Source organism: Mesoplodon densirostris, chromosome 7, assembly GCF_025265405.1.
Source record: "Mesoplodon densirostris isolate mMesDen1 chromosome 7, mMesDen1 primary haplotype, whole genome shotgun sequence".
Lineage (NCBI taxonomy): Eukaryota > Metazoa > Chordata > Mammalia > Artiodactyla > Ziphiidae > Mesoplodon > Mesoplodon densirostris.
Genome location: NC_082667.1, coordinates 112,180,741 through 112,201,398, shown reverse-complemented (window position 1 = coordinate 112,201,398; position 20,658 = coordinate 112,180,741). Strand labels below are relative to the sequence as shown.

The window sequence follows — 20,658 nt, the reverse complement described above, 5'->3', positions numbered from 1 at the left end:
GTATCCGGAGTCCTAGAGCTGCAGCTTCTGGTTTAAAGAGAGCATCTCAGCTCCCACCACCTCAGGCTGGAGAGTGGAGACAGGAAAGCTTGGGCAGATCTGTGCCAGGCATAGGGGGCGCTACAGTAGATCTGAGGCTACAGCCCAGTCCTAAGCAGAGAAAGAAGGGAAGAGGTCATTCCGAGACCAGAAGCGTTCCCTTTCCCTGTGCCCCCCCTCACTGGGATGCCCAGGAATAGGGCTTCTTCCCTGGGTCCTTCTGTCCCCACCTACCATGGCCTGAAGTCCCAACCTGAGTGCCCCACACTGCTCCACCCTGCAGCCTCCCGCTCTGCCCTCTTCTCTGGCTCCCCTCTGTCCTCCTCTGGCTGACTCACAGTCCATCTGTCTCTCCTTCCTCACCTCTCCAGACCCTGGGGGAATCCAGGCTTCCAAGCCCTGCTGAGATCTGGCCGCCAGCTTCAGGCATAGGGGTGGCTCCGCCTCAGCCAGCTGCTGAAGTCTTTCCAGGTCATTCTCTCCGCCCATGGGATACCCGTTCACCTCCAGAATCACATCTCCCATTTGCAGTCCTGCCTGGGCAGCTGAGCCTCCTAGGGTCACCTGGTGGAAGGAGGGGGATGTAGAGCTTGGAACACCATGGAAAAGTCTGCTGGGTGTACTGAGGCTCTGGGAGGGAAGCAGAGGAAGGCTTGTCAAGAGGCAAATGATTGAAAAGATCCAAGGTCCCTGGGGTATCAGTCACCTGGGAGATGAAGAGATGAGGCCCATTGGCCACACAGCTGAGTCGGAAGCCATAGCCACCACCGGGCCCAGGGTACAGGAAGCACTGGCGGAAGCCGCGTGGGACGGTTGTGTCTTCAACTGGTGGGTCCTTGGTCTCAACCAGAGAGGCTGAGCCGGTATCCTGGGGAGAGTCAGGAGCCTCTGTGCTCTCCAAGAAGAGAAGGGGGGACAAGCGAACCTGGAAAAGAGGAAGATAGGACAAACCCTGCTGCTTCTCCCCAGACCCGAGCCCTGCTCTCTTCCTGCCCTCTCTCTAGCCCCCGCCCCTCAGCTCGCACCATGTTGAAGAAGCGGTCAGCCTCGGGGTTGACGACAATGAGCGAGACGCAGGAGCCCTGTGCCCGGATCTTGGACACTGTCTCTTCATGGCCCAGCCCTTCCACGCTCTCCCCAGCCACAGCCACCAGCCGGTCCCCAGCCTGCATCCCGGCCTTCTCCGCTGGCAGTCCTGGGTCCACCTCCCACAGGAACTGACCTGGGATGCAGACATCCTCACTGCTCCTTCCCCACTGACCCCCAGTGCCGGCCCAGGCCACTGTATGCACACCGGGGGACTGACCCAGGGCTACACAAGAGGAGGAGGCCCGGGCTGGGGTTCAGCCAGGGCCACCACTTGTGTGCACTGAGAGGTGTATATATACACTTGTGTGCCCACCCCAAGGCCTGCCTTCCCTCCCCGCCCCCAGGGCTCTCACTCACCAGGCCGACCGTCAAGGCCCTTCCCCTCTCGGAGCATGAACCCGAAGCCCTGGGGTCCTTTCTCTAGATGCAGACAGCGGGGCTTGCTGGGCAGTGCCCAGCCCTCTGCCAGGGGTGCAGCCAGGGGCATTCCCAGCTGGCGACACCGTTCCTCCACCTCTGGCCCTGCCACCAGCAGGGTCACCTGCTTGCCACTCTGCCAAAGCTGTGGGGACCCAGCAGGGCATCAGCATCAACCACCTGGGTAGGGAGGGCAGAGGCAGGCACCTCCTCACAGCCCCTCTTCCCAGGCCCAGGAATGGGGCACTAGGGAAGGGAGAGGAGGGCCTAGCACAGAGTGTAAAAGGGAAGGATGGTGACGGAGGTACAAGATCGGATCAGGCGATTAGGCGTGTGGAGGAGGTCTGCTTCCCGAGGCAAGGACCAGGCCCAGAGGGGTGAGGACGGATGGGAAACAGGCGGTCGTACCTTCTTGCTGAGTTGGCTGTGCGTGAACTTCTCCACGCTGACCCCATTCACTTCCAGCAGCCGGGCCCCAGGGGGCACTCCTGCCCGCTCAGCTGCCCCTCCAGTGCTCAGCACCAACCAGAAAGGACCCTGATGTCCTGGAAGCCCAGACAGCAAGTTTCTGCCTGCTGCCTGCCCAGAACAGGGCTGAGATCCCCCTCCTGACCCCTCCCGAGCTCTAAGCTCACCTTGGGTGATACTGAAGCCAAAGCCACCCTCGTCTTTCACTATGTGGCACAGCCGAGGCCGGACCCCTCGGCCGAGAGTGGGACAGAGGTGGGCATCGTTCCCCCACTGAGCTCGGGCCACCTCATGCACGTGCTGCGCCAAAACCGTCAGCAATACCCGAGGACCGCTGGCCCGGATGCGGCGTATCACCTGAACGGTGGGCACACGGAGCGGGCTTGGGCTGGCCCCTCTTGCCAGCTTCCCCTCCCTGGAAGCTACACTTTTCACCATGGGAACCAGCTCTCTGGAGGCCTTCACGCAACCATTCGGACCTGGGCATCCCTAAATTCTGGGAGATGGGGGAGGTTGAGCCTTGGGTCCTGCCCCCATATACCCAGGGAGGTGACCAACCGGCTTCTGTCTCCCTGAGGTGCTATAGAATGTTCTCCTGTACCACAGGGGTCCCAGCCCAACCTCACCACTGAATAGTCTTCATGTTCCACGACATGGTTGTTCACCCCCAGGATCCAGTCTCCTTCCCGAAGACCCTGGCGCTGGGCAGAGGTGCCTGGCTCCACCCTGCACACCACATGCCCAGCCCTGCCCCGCTGCTGCTGCAAGTGGAAGCCAAAACTCCTGCCCTCCTCTCTGTTCAGCAGATAGAAGCGAGGTCGTTCCAGGCTCCAGAGATCTGGAAGGGGAGGTGGGCGGCAGAAAAGGGGGAGGAGAGGGGACATGACCCAAGTACAAGTCGCCTTGTGTCTGGCAGACCCTGCCCCTGTGATAGAACACCAGACAGGCTTCTGCCCAGTTAGGTATTGGGCAGGGGGACTGAACACGGCCCAGGCAGAGTGGCGGGGACAGCAGGAAACGCCGGGCCCCCTTCCACCTCCACGTGGGTACTCCCACCAAGGCCGTTATCAGAGGGAGACAGAGTGAGTGGTTACCAAGGAGACGGGAAGCTGTGTGGAGCCCTGGTGGCTCTGGGGAAAGGAAACGGTTGCCCCAAGTGGTGGGGGGTTACCAGAGGGCTCGTGGTCTTCAGCCAGGGAGAGCACAGGATTATCAATGCCCAGTTTGGGGTTAAACTCAAACTTCCTGCAAGGAAGCAAGTCAAGCAGGTAGGAGAAAACTGACATCCGGACTTGGGTCCCAGGCTCGCCTTGAGGTGCTAATGGCCAATGGCAGCTGAAGAGCTTCCCCACCTTCAATCCCTCCTCCCCTTGCCCCAGTCCTTCACAGCACGGCACTTACGGGGCCAAGGAAGCTGTGTCCTGACGATCTGCTGGGAAAAGAAGGGGTGAGGGGAGGAGAGGTATATTCTGCCCCCCGAGACTCCTCTTCCATGGTCCTTAACTGAAAGGACTTCGGGGAGCCCCCAAAATCAGGACTCGCTGCAAAAGGGTCTTCCCTTCCCCTTCCTTCCCCTCCCCGGCCAAGGCCTCCAGATACGCACAGAAATCTGAGCATATCAGTACAGGGCGTGGACCAGGAAGGCAGACACATCCACCCACTCACCTCTCCCCTCCTGACTTCCAGTCTATTTGCCTCAGGGCTCCAAGCCCCAGTACCAAGTGTGTCCTGGTCCCAAAGCCTTCCAATCTGCCCTCCACCCTAAAGTCCCCCCCCCCCCCCCGCAGAGGATTTCTCCTGGCCTCTTACCTGCAGCTGCTTCCATGGTTGGATCAGCGAGCGAGGCTCAGTGTAGGGACAAGGTCCATCGAAACCAGCTGACCCTCCCACCTACCCCGCCACGTCCCGCCTCCTCCAAGACGCTGCCTTAGAAGCAGTCGGTAATGGTTCACGGGAGGAGAGTCTTGTCCTCTGGGGAACTGTGTATGTCCCTCCTGCCCTATTCTTGAGCCCCGACTTTCTCAGGAGACTCTGCTGCCATCCCAGTTCCCGCTCTGCGCCGAGAAAGGTCACTGTAATTGCTGGGCACTGTAATTCCAAGCCTGGGATAAGTGTATGAGAAGGGTGACAGGAGCCCTATGGCCCAACATGGCCTACCCCCATGCTGACATCTTGTTCTTGAGCCACCCTCAGGGCCTCTGAAACTAGTGCCCGAGAAACATCTGCAACAGATTGTGGTCAGTGGTTTAACCAGAATGACCAAGAACAGTACCCTTTCTTGAAAGCAACAGGCAAAAAAGACTCCACAATAGTTGGAAGACACAGCTCTTTAATAGCAGCAAGTCAGCACCCATGCCCCTAGGGGCCACCGAGCTTGGGTACCATTGTGGTGAAGGGGAAACAAGGGTGAGGACACAGCACCAGTGAGAGAGGAAAGTGGCTGCTGGCATCCTGGGTGTCCCGGGGTGTCCCCAGAAAGCATAAAGGCAGGACGCGGAGGCCCTCCAACACATCTGGATGGCAAGGCCCCTGGCAAGGCCGACAAAAGAAGTGTGCCCCCTGGTGGCACAATCCAAGAGGAGCTTGGTGGTGGTGCTACAGGACAATGTGGCCACCGAAACGCCCCATCTTTCAGTCCTTCTATCCGAAGGGAGGGGAAGCATGCTCCATGACCCGGAAAACTCCAGACCTGGGAGCACTGGTTAGACACGCCCCAGGAGAGCAACTGACACAGCTGTGCCCATTCCTTTGCCTCCAGCCCTGAAGGGATCTTTCTGGAAGCGGTAGTGCAAGCTAGGAGGCCACAGACAGAAGCGGCTTGGGGCCAGGGGACACACTGCTGCCACTGTCTCAGCTTCCCGGGCCTCCCAGCTGCTCCAGGAGGGCCCTGACCTCGCCCTCCACTCGAAGCAGCTGGGCTTTGCGCCAAGGATTAAGGGTGGCTCCTCGGTTATCTTCCAGATCCCGCAGCAGAAGCTCCAGGTGGCGCCGGACCCGGCCCCGATCCCAGCTCTTGAGGTTCCGCTGGACTTCACCCAGGATCACTGACCAGTACTCGGACACTGCTGTCCCCTCTGTCAGCGACACCACGACCTGGGCACTGCCCTCAGTGGTGCTCCCCGAGTCCCGCAGGGCCTGGCGGCACTCTGAGCTCAGCTCGTTGAAGTAGAGGCTAGCAGGAGAGAGAACAGTAGATGCTGTTCAGCTCTGAGAAGCAGGGGCATAGGGTGGGTGGACAGAGAGTAAGGGGTCTCATAACTGTTCCCCTGGCTGTGAAATGCAACGGGGTAAGTGTCTGCAATAAACCAGAGATGGAGGGTGGTGGCCGCTGGGAGGCAGGGGTGATGCTAGAATTCAGTGGGACCAGGGTCAGTAGAAATGGGGCCACTAGGACCCTAGGAGAAATGGTGGTGGAGAATCAGGGCAGGGGAAGGGCCAATCACCAAGGGTCTTTGGGGAGATGGAAGTGGAGGGCAAGACTCACTGCAGCAGCTCCAGGGAAGGGTGCTCCCGGGCAGCCTTGGCTAAGGCCAGGGCCGCTGTGTCGCCAGCACCGTTGTAGGCCACATTCAGCTCCTGTAGCTGCTGGTTACGGTCTAGCTGGGCAGCCAGCAGCTCCAGGCCCTCATCCCCAAGGCCCGTGTGCAGCAGAGACAGGTGTTTCAGCGAGGTGTTTCCCGCCAGCCCCTCCAACAGCAGGGCCACACCCGCCGCCGTCAGCGGGTTGTTGGACAGCCTAGGGCCACAAGCACCCCAAGGTTATGAGGGTCCCTAGCAGATGCCCTGTGCTACGCACTGCGACTTGGGCCAAAACGGTGCACCACTTGGGGCAGAGACCAGCCTGGACACAGAGAAATGCAGGCCCAGGAAAAGAGCATGCAGAAACGGGGGTGAGGCTCACTGTAGGGGAGGGAGAGTGGGGTGGAAGCCGGCTTCTCCCGCCCCTCCTCCCGCCTTCCATTCTCCTTTGGGACTCCCCTCTTCCCTCTCCCCTTCCTCGTCACCATGTCCCTTCTTGCTCCTTTTTTCACCCCCTTCCAGCCCCTGCTTCACCCTCCCTTCCTGCTTCCCCATCCCCCGCCCCCTCCCTCGTCATTCATCTCCCCTTCCCCCAACCCAAAATCAGGAACCCCGCTTCTGGGTTGCTACTAAATCAGTCAACACTGGGAGCATCTATTGAGTGCCCAGCGTCAGGGTCATCCTTGTGAGGCGACAGGGAAAATCCTGGGAGGGAATCAGTGGCGTTGTTACCAGGTAACCAGCCTGGGTGTTATTCCACCCCCACCCCAGGCTGATTTTAGCCACGCAAGAGGCTTTCTTAGCACCAATTTATTGCTGGTGGCATCTTTCCCCCTGCCTGGCTGCTTGTACTAGAAGTCGTGGGGTGGGGAGCAGGTCAAGGTCTACACTCCCGCCTTCTTTACTACAGCATGGGTGTGCCTGTTCCAGGCATGTTGGGAGGTGGGGAGCTCACCCTTGATCTTAGCTGGCCAGAAGGATGGAGCCCCCCCCGCCAGGGCACTCACCGCAGGGTGGTAACTTGGCACTGGTCATGCAGCAGCAAGTCTCGGAGGTCCCTGCAGGCCTCGGGGCCCAGGCTGTTGAGTTGTAAGCTGGAGCAGAAGGTGGACAGAGAGGAGGTGAGAAACCAAGGAAGGAGTTCGGCATGGAGCCTGCCCACCCACCGGGCCCCTCCCTCGCCATCCTGCCTCTTGTGGTCCACAGCTGTGTCCCCTTCTGTAGCTCTTGTCACCTCCACCCGCACCAGATTTCACCCCACCCCCTGGTCCTTCCTCACTCCCTTTGCTTTCCCAAGCACCTTCTCCTCCACCTGTGCACGAGGACAGGGCCTCACCCCAGCTTCCGGGCACGCAGGAAGACAGGCCTGAGTGTGCGCAGCCCGGCAGGGTCCAGTTGGCAGGAGGCCAAGTTCACCTCGTCCAGGGCATGCCTTCCACTGCCCAGGACAGCTGCCACCACCGAGCACTTGAGGGGTGTCATGCGCACGCCCGCCAGGCTGAGTTGGCGCAGGGAGCCGAGCACCTCGGCGGAGAAGCGCTGATTCTGGAACTCATAGTGGAAGAAGAGGTGGTCAAGGAGCTCCGAGGGGGGCAGCACCTGCCGGCCCAGCTTGCCCAGCTTCTTCCTGATGGCCTGGGCATTCTCCAGGGCATCCAGGGTCTTGATGGGGCAGCCGAGCTGAGCCAGCAGTACCCGGTTATGGGCAGAGAGAAGCCCGCCCATGAACATGGGGAAAAGCTCAAAGACCTCATCCTCTGTGGGCTCGTCCAGGTGGCACCGGGGGCCCTCCACACCCAGGATACTGGCACCCATCTGGTCCAGGACGTCGTCGTTGTAGTAGTCCTCCTCTCGGAACATCTCCAGCACCATGGCCTGGGCCACTGCCTCGCGGCTCTTACCTACCACACGCCCGAACACATGTGGAACCACCTGGAAGGGAAGCAGGGTGAGGGCGCTGCAGCCTACTGCGTGCTGCTTAGCCTTCTGGCCTAAGCTTAAGGTGCAGTCTTCCTGACTGCTCCAGCCTGATGATCTCCCTTAAACTCGAGCACGATTTGTCTGATCATACTCCTCCCCCTGCTGCAGCACCTTCCGTGGCTCCCCACTGCCCATGTGGAATATAAAACTTTGCATAGGGCTTCCCTGGTGGCGCAGTGGTTGAGAGTCCGCCTGCCGATGCAGGGGACACGGGTTCGTGCCCCGGTCTGGGAAGATCCCACGTGCCACGGACCGGCTGGGCCCGTGAGCCATGGCCGCTGAGCCTGCGCGTCCGGAGCCTGTGCTCCGCAACGGGAGAGGCCACAACAGTGAGAGACCCAAGTACCGCAAAAAAAAAAAAAACTTTGCATAATTTGGCCCCAATTTGACCTTTCTGGAGTCACCTCTCAACACTCGTCTCACGTACTCCAGACACTGGGAAATTCTTTCTTTATCCCAAACACCCCATACATTTTCAAGCCCAAGCATGGCGGGAAGGAGTTAGCATATATTATGCATTCAGCTTGGTACCGGGCTAGGTGGTATAAATACATCATCATCTTTAACATCATCATTGTCATCACAGCAGCGATGACAGATGTTGCTCCTACTGCTTCAGACCCTGCACGATTTGGCCTCGTGAAATAAAATTCATATTTTAAGGAAAGATGAGAAAAATTTAAACAGAAAGTTTTTCTCTGCCCATTTGGGCCTCCTCCCTCCCCTCCAGTGTGCATTGTGCATCTGCATTATGCATTTAACTAGACCTCCCCAATGGCAGAAATACCCGCTCAATGATAAAGATCAACTTTTCTCCTTCTGGCGCCAGCCATATAACTCCTTAGAAGATAACATTCCTTTCTCAATCCTGTAAGGGGTCACAATGACCCACCACTCGCCTTGTATATGCAGACATCTTTGGTGAACTTTATGTACAATGCCAATATATCATTTTCCTTAAAGATAGAGATTGGTGCAAAACAGACTGCTCAGAGACCTGAGGAGATACTGGGCCTCACCTTGTGGAAGATCTTAGCTTCAATACTTACTTATGATCCTATTAATACTACTAGCTATATTACTTGTATTTGCCTATTTTATAAGATTGTTGTTTCTTGCATTACCAAATGTGTGACTGAGCCTCAGATAAAATTAGTGATGATTAGGTGACTTGAAACAATTGATCAAATATATAGTTCTATAAGATGAATGATTGTAATAGTGTAACTCTAGATAAGGGAAGAAACAACAAGAGGGAACCGTTCCTTGGATCATAACGGACTAGCGAGACAGGGGGTCCAGAGGATTTTGGCTACTGTTAATAGGGTCTAGTCCACTAATAGCACATTGAGTGACCTATCAATGAAATCCTTGCCTGACCTGGGAATGAGCATTCCTAGTGCTGTGGAACAAATTGGTCACGAAATGCCTCCCAAACCTTGGTGGAAACTAAGACTGAAAGGGAAGGGACTGTAAAATAAAGAATGTTGCCCACCACCCAATTCTACAAAGTCAAGTCATTAGCCACTGCAGTCACTGGCTACAATAACCTTGAAAGGAATTCAGGGCGAAGATCAGGATAAGGCACTTTGTGCTTTGGGAAAACTGACAGAACTGGTCCTTAGATATTTCAGGAGAAATTTTTATGAACCCGGATTCTTGCATCTTTCCATACTTAGAAAAGCACTAAAACCATTAACTGAGATGTCTGTTCCTCGTGACTAGGTGCAATCTTCTACTGCGATGTACGTTTGATTACACATACTTCCGTTGCCAAAATCACATATACTGAATACGCTGGCCTCCCTCTTTTTTATTTTTATTTTTATTTTTTTGCGGTACGCGGGCCTCTCACTGTTGTGGCCTCTCCCGTTGCGGAGCACAGGCTCCGGACGGGCAGGCTCAGCGGCCATGGCCCACGGGCCCAGCCGCTCCGCCGCATGTGGGATCTTCCCGGACCAGAGCACGAACCCGTGTCCCCTGCATCGGCAGGCGGACTCTCAACCACTGCGCCACCAGGGAAGCCCTGGCCTCCCTCTTTATGTCTTTGAAATAGTTCTCAGAACTCTCTGAGAGACTGTCTCCTGGGTTATAATCCTCAGATTGGCTTGAATTAAAATTTCCATTTCTTTCTTAGATGTGTTAGGGAACCGTTGACTAAAACCACCCGCCTTGGCCAGGCACGATGATGACCACTTGCATGAGTTGTCTCATAACAGGAGGTCCCGATAAGGAATATGGTGGTGCCGTCAAAAACTAGAGAACTCAGGAGGGGCCAAAAAGAGGGAGGAGAGCCAGCCCCATAATATTGTCCTACCAACCTCCCAGAATCCTTCGTGCTGGAATCCATCTTGGCTGAGACACGCGTGCCACCAGGAAGGACCTTGAGTCAGACTAAATAGGGGCCAAGCAAGACGATTGGCCAGAGACAACCCAGAAACTAACCCCATTACCATAAAACCTGAGGCTACAAGCCACGTGGCAGAGCCGCTCTCCTGGGTTCCCTTACACCACTGCTCTCTGTCTGGGTGGCCCTTCCCAATAAAGTCTTTTGATTTGTCAGTACGTGTGTCTCCTCAGACAATTGATTTCCAAGTGTTACACAAGCACTTGCTCTCAGGGACTTCTCTGGTGCTGCAGTGGTTAAGAATCCACCTGCCAATGCAGGGGACATGGGTTCAAGCCCTGGTCCGGGAAGATCCCACATGCTACAGGGCAACTAAGCCCATGCACCACAACTACTTGAGCCTGCGCTCTAGAGCCCATGAGCCACAACTACTGAAGCACGCGCGCCTAGAGCCCGTGCTCCACAACAAGAGAAGCCACCGCAATGAGAAGCCCACTGCACCGCAATGAAGAGTAGCCCCCGCTCACTGCAACTAGAGAAAGCCCGCGCACAGCAACAAAGACCCAATGCAGCCAAAATAAATTAATTAATTAATTAATTTTTTTTTTAAAAAGAGCTCGCTCTCAGGCCCTGGAAGGGGTCCCCCTTCTGGCAACAGATGGACTATTGATCAATTTTTCATTGACAGGCCCCTGTCAACCATGGCGCCTTCATGACAGCCTCTCACCCTCATTCACTCTGCTCCTGTCCTCTCGGCTTCTCTCTCTCTCTTTTTTGTTTTTTGTTTTTTGACAGTGCCAAGATAGTTCCTCCTTCAAAGCTGTGCCCTCTTCCTGGAGTGTTCCCCCCCACACACCCAGCTCTTCTGGCTAATCCTCCAGGGATCAGATTAAAAGCCCTTCCTGCAGAGAGGCTTTACTTATCCCCCCAAACCAGGTCCCCCCTCCCCCTTACATACTTCCATAGCACCTGGAACTTTGCTTTCCAGGCACTTCCCAGAATTTTTAGTCACATAGTTACGTTGACATGTTTATGTTGAGACTGTATGATCAGAAAAGGCAGAAACCTGGCGTTCTGTTGCTTTTTCCTCCGAATCTAACACATTGCCTGGCACACAGCAGGCACTCAAATATTTGTTGAAGAACTGAATGTTTGGGAGGTTGGCGACATCAGCTGCCATCCTTGCAATGGTTCTGAAAGGAAAGGAGAGGTCCATTCCTCTGGCAAGAGCCACCAGGTTGTTTTGTGGCACCTCTCTCATGTGTTTTCTTTACTTTTTACAGGCGAGGTTCCCACCATGGAGGTTATAGTGCCCCTCCCCCAACAAGCATCTGGAGACAAGACACAAAAACTGTCACTCTGGGAAAATGAATCAATAGGCTCATGAAGAAACAGATGGGACCCATCCTCTGCTAGGCAACCCTCCCTCCGAGAGGGCTTGGGGGTGTGGTGCCCCCTTAAGTAACTGAGTGGCTTTCTGAATCCTGTCAGGAGACCACAGCCTCTCACTGCAATCCAGATGAGGCAAGCACATCCTCAAAGGGGTGGGTGGCCTCAGCAATGGCCATTACCTCCTTGCCTGAGGCAATGGTGTAAGAAGGGATGGGCTGCCTGAGACTGTTTTTCTGTTTAACTAACAAATAGCGCTTACTATGTGCCAGGTCCTGCAGATGAAGACATTTAATCCTCATATTGGGCCAACAATATAAATTCTATTATTATCTAATATTATTCATTTAACAGATAAGGACCTTGGGGCACAGAGAGGTTAAGTAACTTGTACAAGGTCACACAGCTAGTAAGTGGAAGAGCCTGGATGTGAACCAGGTAGCTGCGTTACAGAATCCCTGTTTTTAACCCTGAGGCTTTGCTGCCTATAAAAAGGAAAACTTGTTAAAATGTTGCCAGCTCACCAGGGCTCTGCTTCCCCAAGACTGATTACTGAAACATTTCTAGAGCGGACCAGGGTTACCTAGCAAGGCGCCATAGCTTCCTAGAAATATCCATAGTACATCAATTAAGCTTGGCAGAAAGAGCACAGGATTCGGAACCACAAAACCTGCACTCAGATTCCAGTTATTCTCCTTACTATCTGAGTGACCTTGGTCAAGTTACTTAGCCTCTGTGAGCTCCAGTTTCCTCATCTATAAAAGGGATCATAGGGCTTTCCCTGGTGGTGCAGTGGTTAAGAATCCGCCTGTCATGCCAACGCAGGAGACACGGGTTTGAGCCCTGGTCCGGGAAGATCCCACATGCCACAGAGCAACTAAGCCCGTGCGCCACAACTACTGAGCCTGTGTTCTAGAGCCCAAGAGCCACAACTACTGAGCCCATGTGCCACATCTACTGAAGCCCGTGTACCTAGAGCCCGTGCTCCGCAACAAGAGAAGCCAGCGGAACAAGCAGTCCAAGCACCACAACAAAGAGTAACCCCCCCTTGCCACAACTAGAGAAAAGCCCACGCACAGCAACAAAGACCCAATGCAGCCAAAAATAAATAAATAAATAAATAAATTTTTTTTAAAAAAGGGATCATAATTATATTTCATTTACAAGGCACCTGGCAGACATCCACCAAGAGTGGCTACATCTTCCCATCAAAAACTTAGTACATCCGCCCTGCTCACAGCACAGTCCTCAGGCCTGTAATTTGGTTTCTGGAGCAGACCTGCACCCAGGACCGACTGTTCTAAGCCAATTACCAATGCCATTTATCCTCCTGGTATAAATGAATAAAATGGCATCTGCTTTATAAACCTGCCTCTGGTGATTAAGTTAGGAAGAGACATCACTCCCAGAGTCTAATCACCTCTGAGGAACAGATACAATTGGGTTTCTGGACCTGCAAAGCACAGGACAGACCCTGGACAGTAGTGACCCCTGCCGCCCAGCAACAAAGACTAGGAGGAGAGAGGCAAAAAGCAAAAACAAACAAAAACAAACAAACAAACAAAAACCTATCATTAGAGTTATGGGATTGTTATGAAAGTCCCTGCACCCTTAGATTCCCCTCCAAGCCTTCCCCAGCCTGTGGCTTCTCTCTCCCGCTTCCTTATGCCCCATTCCCACTAAAAGCCACATTGCCCAAATCTGAAACAGAGCCAAGAAGAGGATTCATAGTCATGCAGGAAGAAGCAGTTTCCTTCTGGGGAGGAGCCAGGGTGAACGAGGAGGATGGGGGCCGGCAGCCTGGGATCCTAGGGCTGTTACCTTGATCAGGTTGAAGAGCAGGGGCAGGGCCCGCAGGGGCAGCAACTTGGCCATGATGCCCAGGACCAGGCTGACATCCTCCCCGACACGGCCCATGAGCTCGGCCACCTCCTTGCCCACTCGCTGCAGAGTCGTCTTCCGCAAACCCAGCACAATGTAGAGGGCAGCCAGGTATTCCTGCATGGCGGGCACAGTGAACACGAAGGTACCCAGGTGCCCTGGCTCAACGCACGGGGCCAGAAAAAACCTCAGGGCATCCCGGCGGAACACATGCAGCAGCTGAAACCCCTCTTCCGTCCGGATGCCAGCTTCCAGGCAGCCACGGACATCCTCTTCAGAGAAGTACGTCTTGCGGGAGGACACCCCCTCGTAGGCCAACTTGCCCATGGTTCGGGCTGCATAGGCCATCAGGGACAACTTGGAAGGGTCAGTGCTGTCCAGCATCTCCCCACTGAAGTTTAGATGCAGGAAGCTGGTGTAGATGCTTGTGAGGGTCTGGCCAGCTGGTGTGGGAGCGTGCAGGAAGTGCAGGGTGGCACAGACAAGCCAGCAATAGGAGGGCAGGAAGCAGGCAGCGGCGATCTGGTGGTGCCCCTCCAGGTTCCGAGAGAGCATCTGCACCAGGTGGTCACGCTGAGCCGGCGTGACTGAGACCCCCCCAGCTCCGTGCCCGCAGTCTGGCTGGTTGAAGCGGAGCTGAAAGTAGAGCTTCTGTAGGTTGGTATCGGAGAAGCCACAGATCTCGCCATAGCGGCCCACATACTTGCTGGGGATGCGGCCGATGGCAGAGGGCCGGGTGGTCACCAGAATGCTGGCCTGGGAAGAGCATGGTTGAGAGTTAAGAAAGACCCTTGTGGGCTTCCCTCGTGGTGCAGTGGTTAAGAATCCGCCTGCCAATTCAGGGGACACGGGTTCGAGCCCTGGTCCGGGAAGATCCCACATGCTGCGGAGCAAGTAAGCCCGTGAGTCACAACTACTGAGCCTGTGCTCTAGAGCCCGTGATCCACAACTACTAAGCCCACGTGCCGCAACTACTGAAGCCTGTGTGCCTAGAGCCCGTCCTCTGCAACGAGAAGCCACCGCAATGAGAAGCCCGCGCACTGCAACGAAGAGCAGCCCCCACTCGCCGCAACTTGAGAAACCCGTGCACAGCAACGAAGACCCAACGCAGCCAAAAATAAATAAGATAAACAAATTTATTTAAAAAAAAAAAGACCCTCGTGTCCTGATTGCCTCACTTGCCAGGGAGTCCCTGAAGACTGAGTGTTCAAGGATGAAGATAATGATGACCACGGTAATTATAACTCACACTTACTGAGCACCCACTATGATCCAGGGCACTGTGCTAAGCACTTCAGATGCAGTATCTCATTTGTTCAGTACAACTCAAGGAGAGAAGGAAACAGAAGCCTGGAGGAGTTACTGACTTGCTCAGTCCCACGGCTTGGAAGTGCGGGGGCAGGATTTGAACTAACCCAGAGCCTACGTTCCTACCCATTAAACATGCAGACTCAGGACACGAAAATCCTGAGGGGGCAAATTGGGGACAGTGGAGGTAGAGCAGGGTGCACTCACCTCGGGCAACATGTATTTGCGTAGCAGGTTGACGATGATGGCAGCTGGCGCCTCTGGCTCCTCCGGGTCACTGCAAAGCCCTGTGCCCGCCAACCGGAAATCAAGGTTGAGGTGCTCCAAGCCGTGGAGCACAAAGAGCAGGCAGGAACCAGCAGCGGCCATCAGAGGCAGAATCTCCTTCAGGGGTGCGTAGCGCTGGGCCACAAGTTGGCACAAGGAGACTGGCTCAGGGCCCAGGGATGACAGGTCCTCGCAGGAGAAGGGGATCAGCAGCTTGAAGGTTGGCAGCCGCCCGTAACACCAGTCCAGGACCATCTTGCGCACCAGCGTGCTCTTGCCTGTGCCCACTGTCCCGTAGAGCACCACTGTCTGCACGCGGCACCCACAGGCATCTGGGTCAAAGAGCTGAGACAGGGCCAGCGGGGGGAGCCCAGCAGAGGGTGGCTGATGCTCCAGGGCCAGCTCAGCCAGTGGGCGAAGCAGCTCATCAGGGGTGCTCTCGCGGATCACAGGGTCTACGTGGACCGTGTCTAGTGCAAAGGTTGGGCCGAACTGGCGCTCTTCCTTGGGCAGCCGGCTGAACCACTCGGCCAGGTTCTGGCGGTGCCGCTGGATAGCTTCTGGATGGGAAGGCAAAGGGAATATGTCAGGGAGAGGGGCTGAGAAATGCAGGAGCTTAAGGAGGTGGAAGGGTCAGGTTGTGGAGTCAAGACACAACGCCAGGAGATGCCAGGACCCAGAATGGTGCTGGACACACAGGACTCCCTCAGACTGTCCAGAAAGTTTGGACCCCTGTGGCAGAAAGTGGGAAGCCATGGAACGAGTGAGGGTGAGTCTGGGCTGACTGGCTGTATGATTATCTATGTGTGATCTTCACCTGACAGCTAGAGGCAGTGTGTTGAAGGTAGGGATGTTATATTCCCCCCAGTGCTTTGTACATCGTAAGTGTGCACTGCATGAATGTTGCAGGAAGGGATACATGGACAGATGGATAATGGGGCCAGGGAGAGTGGGTCCACTAATGGCTGATTGTAATGGATTCTCTCTACCTCCTTCCTGCTTGTTTCTCTCTCCAAGCCCTTCTTCCCCACGCTCCCTGAACCCACCCCCGCACGGGGAGCCCAGCAGCCCCTCTCCTCAGGCTGACTGAGGAGCCAGTCCCTTTACCAGCTGCAGCGATGCCCTGGAACAACTGTCCGTGCCTCCCTGATGGGGGACCACTGCCCGCTGAGCTTCCGTGATGGCGTGTAAAGGCCCTGTGAGCAAGGAAAAGGGATGAGCTGGGGCTTGGCTGTTGGGCTCAGGCTCTGCACAGGCTCAGAGTCCAGGCCTGCCTGGACTGATGAACTTCTGGCTTCCTGAGATCCAGGCCTGACTCTGGACAGCTAAGTCCAGAGCCTCATCTGACTCTCATACCCTTCCCAGGGCCTGAGGTCTTGCCCCTACCCCTCCAGTCCCCCACCGTTGACTGCCTGCCTGGAACTCAGACTGACCACTGCCAGACTCCACCCGCTTCCCACCGGCCCTCCCTCTGGCTGACCACTGTGACTTGTACTATGGATGATATAAGCTAACTTCCCCTTAGGCCTGGTAGCGGAGTCTATACCCTCTCCAGCCCGGAAGACCAACTCCCCCCAGGAGATCAAGCTCTCTCCAAGTCCTGACCCTTCCCAGGCTACTCTGCTGTGCCCAGATGTGTCCTAAGGTATGACACTGAGGCCTCACCTAGGGGGCCCAAGGGGGCGCTCCCCTTTAAGGGGCCAACTCCAGTGGATCAGGAAGGGGATACGTTCACCTACAGAGAGAAAGCAGAAGGAAGAAACAGCATCCAGAATTCACCCACATTAGCTCAACAATACACAGACCCCACATCTACATCAAATCCCCATCATTTGCTCTCATAGCATCATGTACTGCCCCTTTGTAGCAGTTATTATGAAATTTTATATTTCATTATGTAATTATTTGATTAACATTCATTCACACACTCACCCCCATTCCTCCATGAGAGCAGGGATCACATCTGTTTTGGTTCACAAGTACCTACTTAGAACTTAGCATGGGGTCTGGCACATAGCAGGCACTCAATGAATATTCATTGAAGGCAAAATGAAATCAGACAAGTGTTCCCGGACTTATGTAGCTACAGGGACTCTCAAAGATCATCTAGTCTGACTCCCTTAGTTTAGGATGGGAAAAAGGAAACTCAGGGAGGTACGGTGACTTGCCCAAGGCCAACAGCTAGTAAATCACAGAGCTGGGACTAGCATGCCTGGTGTCTGGATCCCTTCTCTCTTGGAGGTGCCATCTGGACTCTGGAAAGGGAGAAGTGGCAACAGAAACCCCTGCTTCCTGCTCACCTGCTGGCTGGAGTACTCTTCCCAGACCAGGGCCCCAAGAGGCCCTAGGCAAATGGCAGCCCCACCTCATGGCAGGAGAGAAGGTCAGGGCCTGGGGGACTGAGCACACCACCTTCTATCCTGTTCCGCTGCAGGAAGAATGGTGTGAATGGACCCCACACACCCCCACTTTCCCACCCCACCTCTCATGCAGGCCAAGGGAGGCCCTTCCTCCTCAGCAGAACATCAGCCTTTCCTTAAATACCAGCATCGCCAAAGCCCTGGCCTGGCTTTCAGACCTCTCTCCTCTACATTCCCCACCTGAGTGATCCTACCACCCACTGGTTCTCCCCTGAGGCTTCATGATCACCTTTCTCCTGAATTCCAGCCTAGTGAGCTGTTTTATTTAGGTGTCCTTTTCTTTGCTTGGCTGCCAGCAAGCTCCTATGAGTCCTGTGTTCATTTTCAGTGGCTTTTCTGAGCCAACGTTTTCCAGTAACAATCATCCACTCTCCTCTGAAGTTTTTCCCTAGCTATCAGGTCCTTTTAGCTGAGTTTTAATGGTTTGATCATTTTATCTTCTCTGTGACTTTTATGTAACCTGCCTTTGAGGCTGGCATACATTATAGATAAGTGAATGAATGACTTCCTATTTGATATCTCCATATGGACATCCTGCCAATGCTTCAAGCCGCACCTCGCAGGACTGAACTCAGCATCTCTCCTCCCCTTCCAGTTACTTTATTGCAAATCTTCCCAATCACATGATTTCTACTCGAAATCTGACCTCTTTGTCTTCAAATCCTTCCCCCCTCCTTCACACAATGGAAACAGCCCTGCCGGTTCCTCATCGCAGTACTTTGCCAGCCTGTTCCTATTGCATAATCCTTACCACCCTGTGCTAACTTAGACCCTCCACCTCGTTATTGGCCTCTGCCTTCAGTCTCATTCCATTCCCATCCCTGATCCCAGACACCAATCGCCTCCCTAAAATCCTAGGTTATGTAGTGTCCAAACACCTGGCCCACACCAGCTATTTTCCTGAGTTTCCCCCTGACCCGTACCTCACCGGCCAGGCTTACTGAATTCTTGCTCCCACTTTCCTAACTTTGTTCATACTCTTTCATCAGCTTGGAAAGACCTTTCTCCCCTGTCAGAGTCCTACCCAATCCTTTCAGAACCTGCTCAAAGGTCCTCTCTCCTGGGAAGTCTTTCCTGATCCCTCTGAGCTCCCTTAAATGAAGCATACAGCTATCTGGCACCTGGTCTCCACTGAGATGTGACTCCTTAAGGGCAGAGCACACTTGGGGAGAATTGGGTGCATTGGGCCCTATGGCCAGCAGGGCCAACCAGTGGAGGCGAAGCCTGGGGCTCAAACCAGGAGTCCCGGGGTCGGGGGCGGGGTGGGGGGGAGTATAGAAGGGTTAAGAGACGGCCCTGGAAGGCTGGAAAAGCTTGGGGAAACTAGCTCAGTGGGATAAAATCAGTTGCAGGGCCTCTGACTCAAGATGGGACTGGCGGTGGGGATGGGGGTAGGGAGGCCAATTGTCGGAAGATCACCGCTGGTCTCCAGGGCAGTGAGAAAAGGAGAGGGCACAGCAGGAAAGGTACGGGCGGGGTCTGTGCTCGCACAGGTCCAGAGCTCCTCCTCTTAAACTGGGTCCCAGCTTTCCTAGTTCTAGTTGGTTTCAGAGCCCAAGAGTAAAGCCCGCCTGAATGCCCACCTCTCAGAGCACCGGCTGCATCCCACGCATCCCCGGCCGCCAGCTCCTAGCGGCACTAGCCCAGCACCGCCCCGCCCCTGCTACTTAGACCTTTACCGCCGCTGCCCAGGCCCGGGAGCCGGTCGCCGCCAGAGTCTCCCGCTTGCTCCCAGAGGCCCCGGCGCGCGCGGCGCTTCCTGCACGCCCCGCCCGCCTGCGCGGAGCCCTGCCAGCCCTGGCATCCGGCCCGGCGGCGGGCAAGCGCGAGCACGAGCCCAGGCGCTCCGGGCCGCCGGGTCCTGGGAGGAGGGAGATGGCGAGAGAGGCTAGTGTCCCGGAGAGCAGGCCCGGGGCGGGGACTTCTTCCCCATCTGTCTCTCCTCCCCCCACCCTCAGTGGTACAGCCCTCCATCCAGGCGGGCCCTGCCTCGGAGACTGCCCTCTGCAGGTCACGAAGCGCCAATTCCATCCCATTACTCACCACCTCCCAGGCAGGGCTTCTTGTTATGCCCATTTTACAGATGCAGGAACTACAGCTCAGAAGGGTGAAATGACTTGCGCAGGTTGACCCAACTAGGAAGGGGAAGAGCCAGAACAAGAATCCGGGGCCTGGGTCTTCCTACCTCACCCCCGGACCTTCCCGAGGCGACCCCCACCCCCATCCCCCATCCCCCATCCCCAGGGCACTCTTCCCTCTGGGCCTCTTCACCGCTTCAGCCTGCCTCCTTACAGAGATCTGAGTCAAGGTCTTCTTGGGTCCTCCCTCTGTACCCGGCTCTCTTCAGACCCCACACCTCTGTGTATGGCTTCTGGTCATTTGGGTCAAGGCAGGCAGAAGAATGGGGCTGATGGACAGCTCCCACCTCGACCTGCTCCTCTTGTCTAGCACCCAACCATAGCCTGGCCCTGGGGCTTCCTGGTCCTCAAAGCCCCCAGCCTCATCTCTGTGCTTCCATACCAGGCACACCCAGGGCCCAGGTAACCGATGGAGGAGCCTCCCACCACCCACAGCCAGGGCATGCCTCCACATGCAAACACAGGTTGCACTGAATGGAGGTGTACAGTCGGGAACTGGTAGAGAGGCGCCTTGGACAGGGCTGAGAAGAGGGCTTTATGATCTTTACCCTCCGTCCAGACTGAGGACAGTGTGGATATTTCACTTATACATGTAAACATCTGTTCTTTCAATGAACACGTGGTATTGGGCTAGTATCGAGCAACCAGAACAAGGTGAACAGGGACCAGACCATAGCAGCTCCCCTCCAGGGGGCCCAAATGATGGTACTTCAGAGGGAGTTGGAAGCTTTAGGAAAGCCTGGGAGAGGAAGTTACTAACTGCCTCTGGCACAGGAGGTGACATTTGAACTAGATCTTAAAAAATAAGCTGGGGGACTTCCCTGGTGGTCCAGTGGTTGAGAATCTGCCTTCCAATGCAGGGGACGTAGGTTCGATCCCTGGTCAGGGAAATAAGATCCCACATGCCGTGGGGCAACTAAGCACACGTGCGGCAACTACAGAGCCCACGCACTCTGGACCCCCTGCGCCACGACTAGAGAGAAGCCCACGTGCAGCAACTAAGACCTGATGTAGCCAGAAACAAATAAATAAATGAACATTAAAAAAATAATAAGCCGGTACTCAGTCGTAAAAAAGAATGAAATAATGCCATTTGCAGCAACATGGTTGGACCTAGAGATAATCATACTAAGTGAAGTAAGTCAGACAGAGAAAGACAAATATCATATGATATCACTTATATGTGGAATCTAAAAAAATGATACCAATGAACTTATTTACAAAACAGAAATAGAATCATAGACATAGAAAACAAACTTATGGTTACCAAAAAGGATATATTTGGAATTTGGCATTAACAGATATACACTACTACATATAAATTAGATAAACAACAAATAGCACAGGGAACTATATTCAATATCTTGTAATAACCTATAATGGAAAAGAATCTGAA

At 54.9% G+C, this 20,658-nt stretch overlaps 2 protein-coding genes across 7 annotated transcripts; both read right to left on the bottom strand.

Moving 5' to 3' along the window:
• Positions 1-120: 120 nt before the first annotated feature.
• On the bottom strand, positions 121-3,838 carry NHERF4 (NHERF family PDZ scaffold protein 4). The gene is made up of 11 exons (XM_060104906.1): positions 3,823-3,838; positions 3,415-3,442; positions 3,185-3,258; positions 2,640-2,851; positions 2,181-2,370; positions 1,954-2,090; positions 1,486-1,690; positions 1,065-1,261; positions 746-964; positions 403-603; positions 121-150 (listed from the first exon to the last, which is right to left on the bottom strand). Exons 1-11 carry the CDS (start codon positions 3,836-3,838, stop codon positions 121-123), a joined length of 1,509 nt encoding a protein of 502 aa, XP_059960889.1.
• Positions 3,839-4,325: 487 nt separating this feature from the next.
• NLRX1 (NLR family member X1) lies at positions 4,326-19,155 on the bottom strand. Of its 6 annotated transcripts, none has more exons than XM_060104140.1 (10): positions 18,804-18,894; positions 17,005-17,132; positions 16,370-16,439; positions 15,812-15,900; positions 14,645-15,264; positions 13,070-13,885; positions 6,869-7,464; positions 6,540-6,626; positions 5,498-5,749; positions 4,326-5,185 (listed from the first exon to the last, which is right to left on the bottom strand). In XM_060104140.1, exons 2-10 carry the CDS (start codon positions 17,072-17,074, stop codon positions 4,864-4,866), a joined length of 2,922 nt encoding a protein of 973 aa, XP_059960123.1. In that variant the 5' UTR covers positions 17,075-17,132; positions 18,804-18,894; the 3' UTR covers positions 4,326-4,863. The 6 variants fall into 6 exon arrangements, with proteins under 6 accessions (XP_059960123.1, XP_059960122.1, XP_059960124.1 ...); XM_060104139.1 differs by having other exon boundaries at positions 18,708-18,890; XM_060104141.1 differs by lacking the exon at positions 18,804-18,894 and adding an exon at positions 17,354-18,701.
• Between the last annotated feature and the right edge of the window lie 1,503 nt (positions 19,156-20,658).

Bases quoted from the DNA above. Each gene is read 5' to 3' on its own strand.
- NHERF4 (XM_060104906.1), bottom strand. The intron at 3,259-3,414 runs GTAAGTGCCGTG...GCTTCCTTGCAG, and splicing joins GACACAGCTTCCTTGGCCCC to GAAGTTTGAGTTTAACCCCA. The intron at 1,691-1,953 runs GTACGACCGCCT...GGGTCCCCACAG, and splicing joins ACAGCCAACTCAGCAAGAAG to CTTTGGCAGAGTGGCAAGCA.
- NLRX1 (XM_060104138.1), bottom strand. From the start codon at position 19,155: ATGGAATTGGCGCTTCGTGACCTGCAGAGGGCAGTCTCCGAGGCAGGG. The intron at 16,440-18,803 runs GTAAAGGTCTAA...TTCTCTCTGTAG, and splicing joins CCCGGGCCTGGGCAGCGGCG to GTGAACGTATCCCCTTCCTG. The intron at 15,265-15,811 runs GTAAAGGGACTG...CTTCCCATCCAG, and splicing joins CCAGGGCATCGCTGCAGCTG to AAGCTATCCAGCGGCACCGC.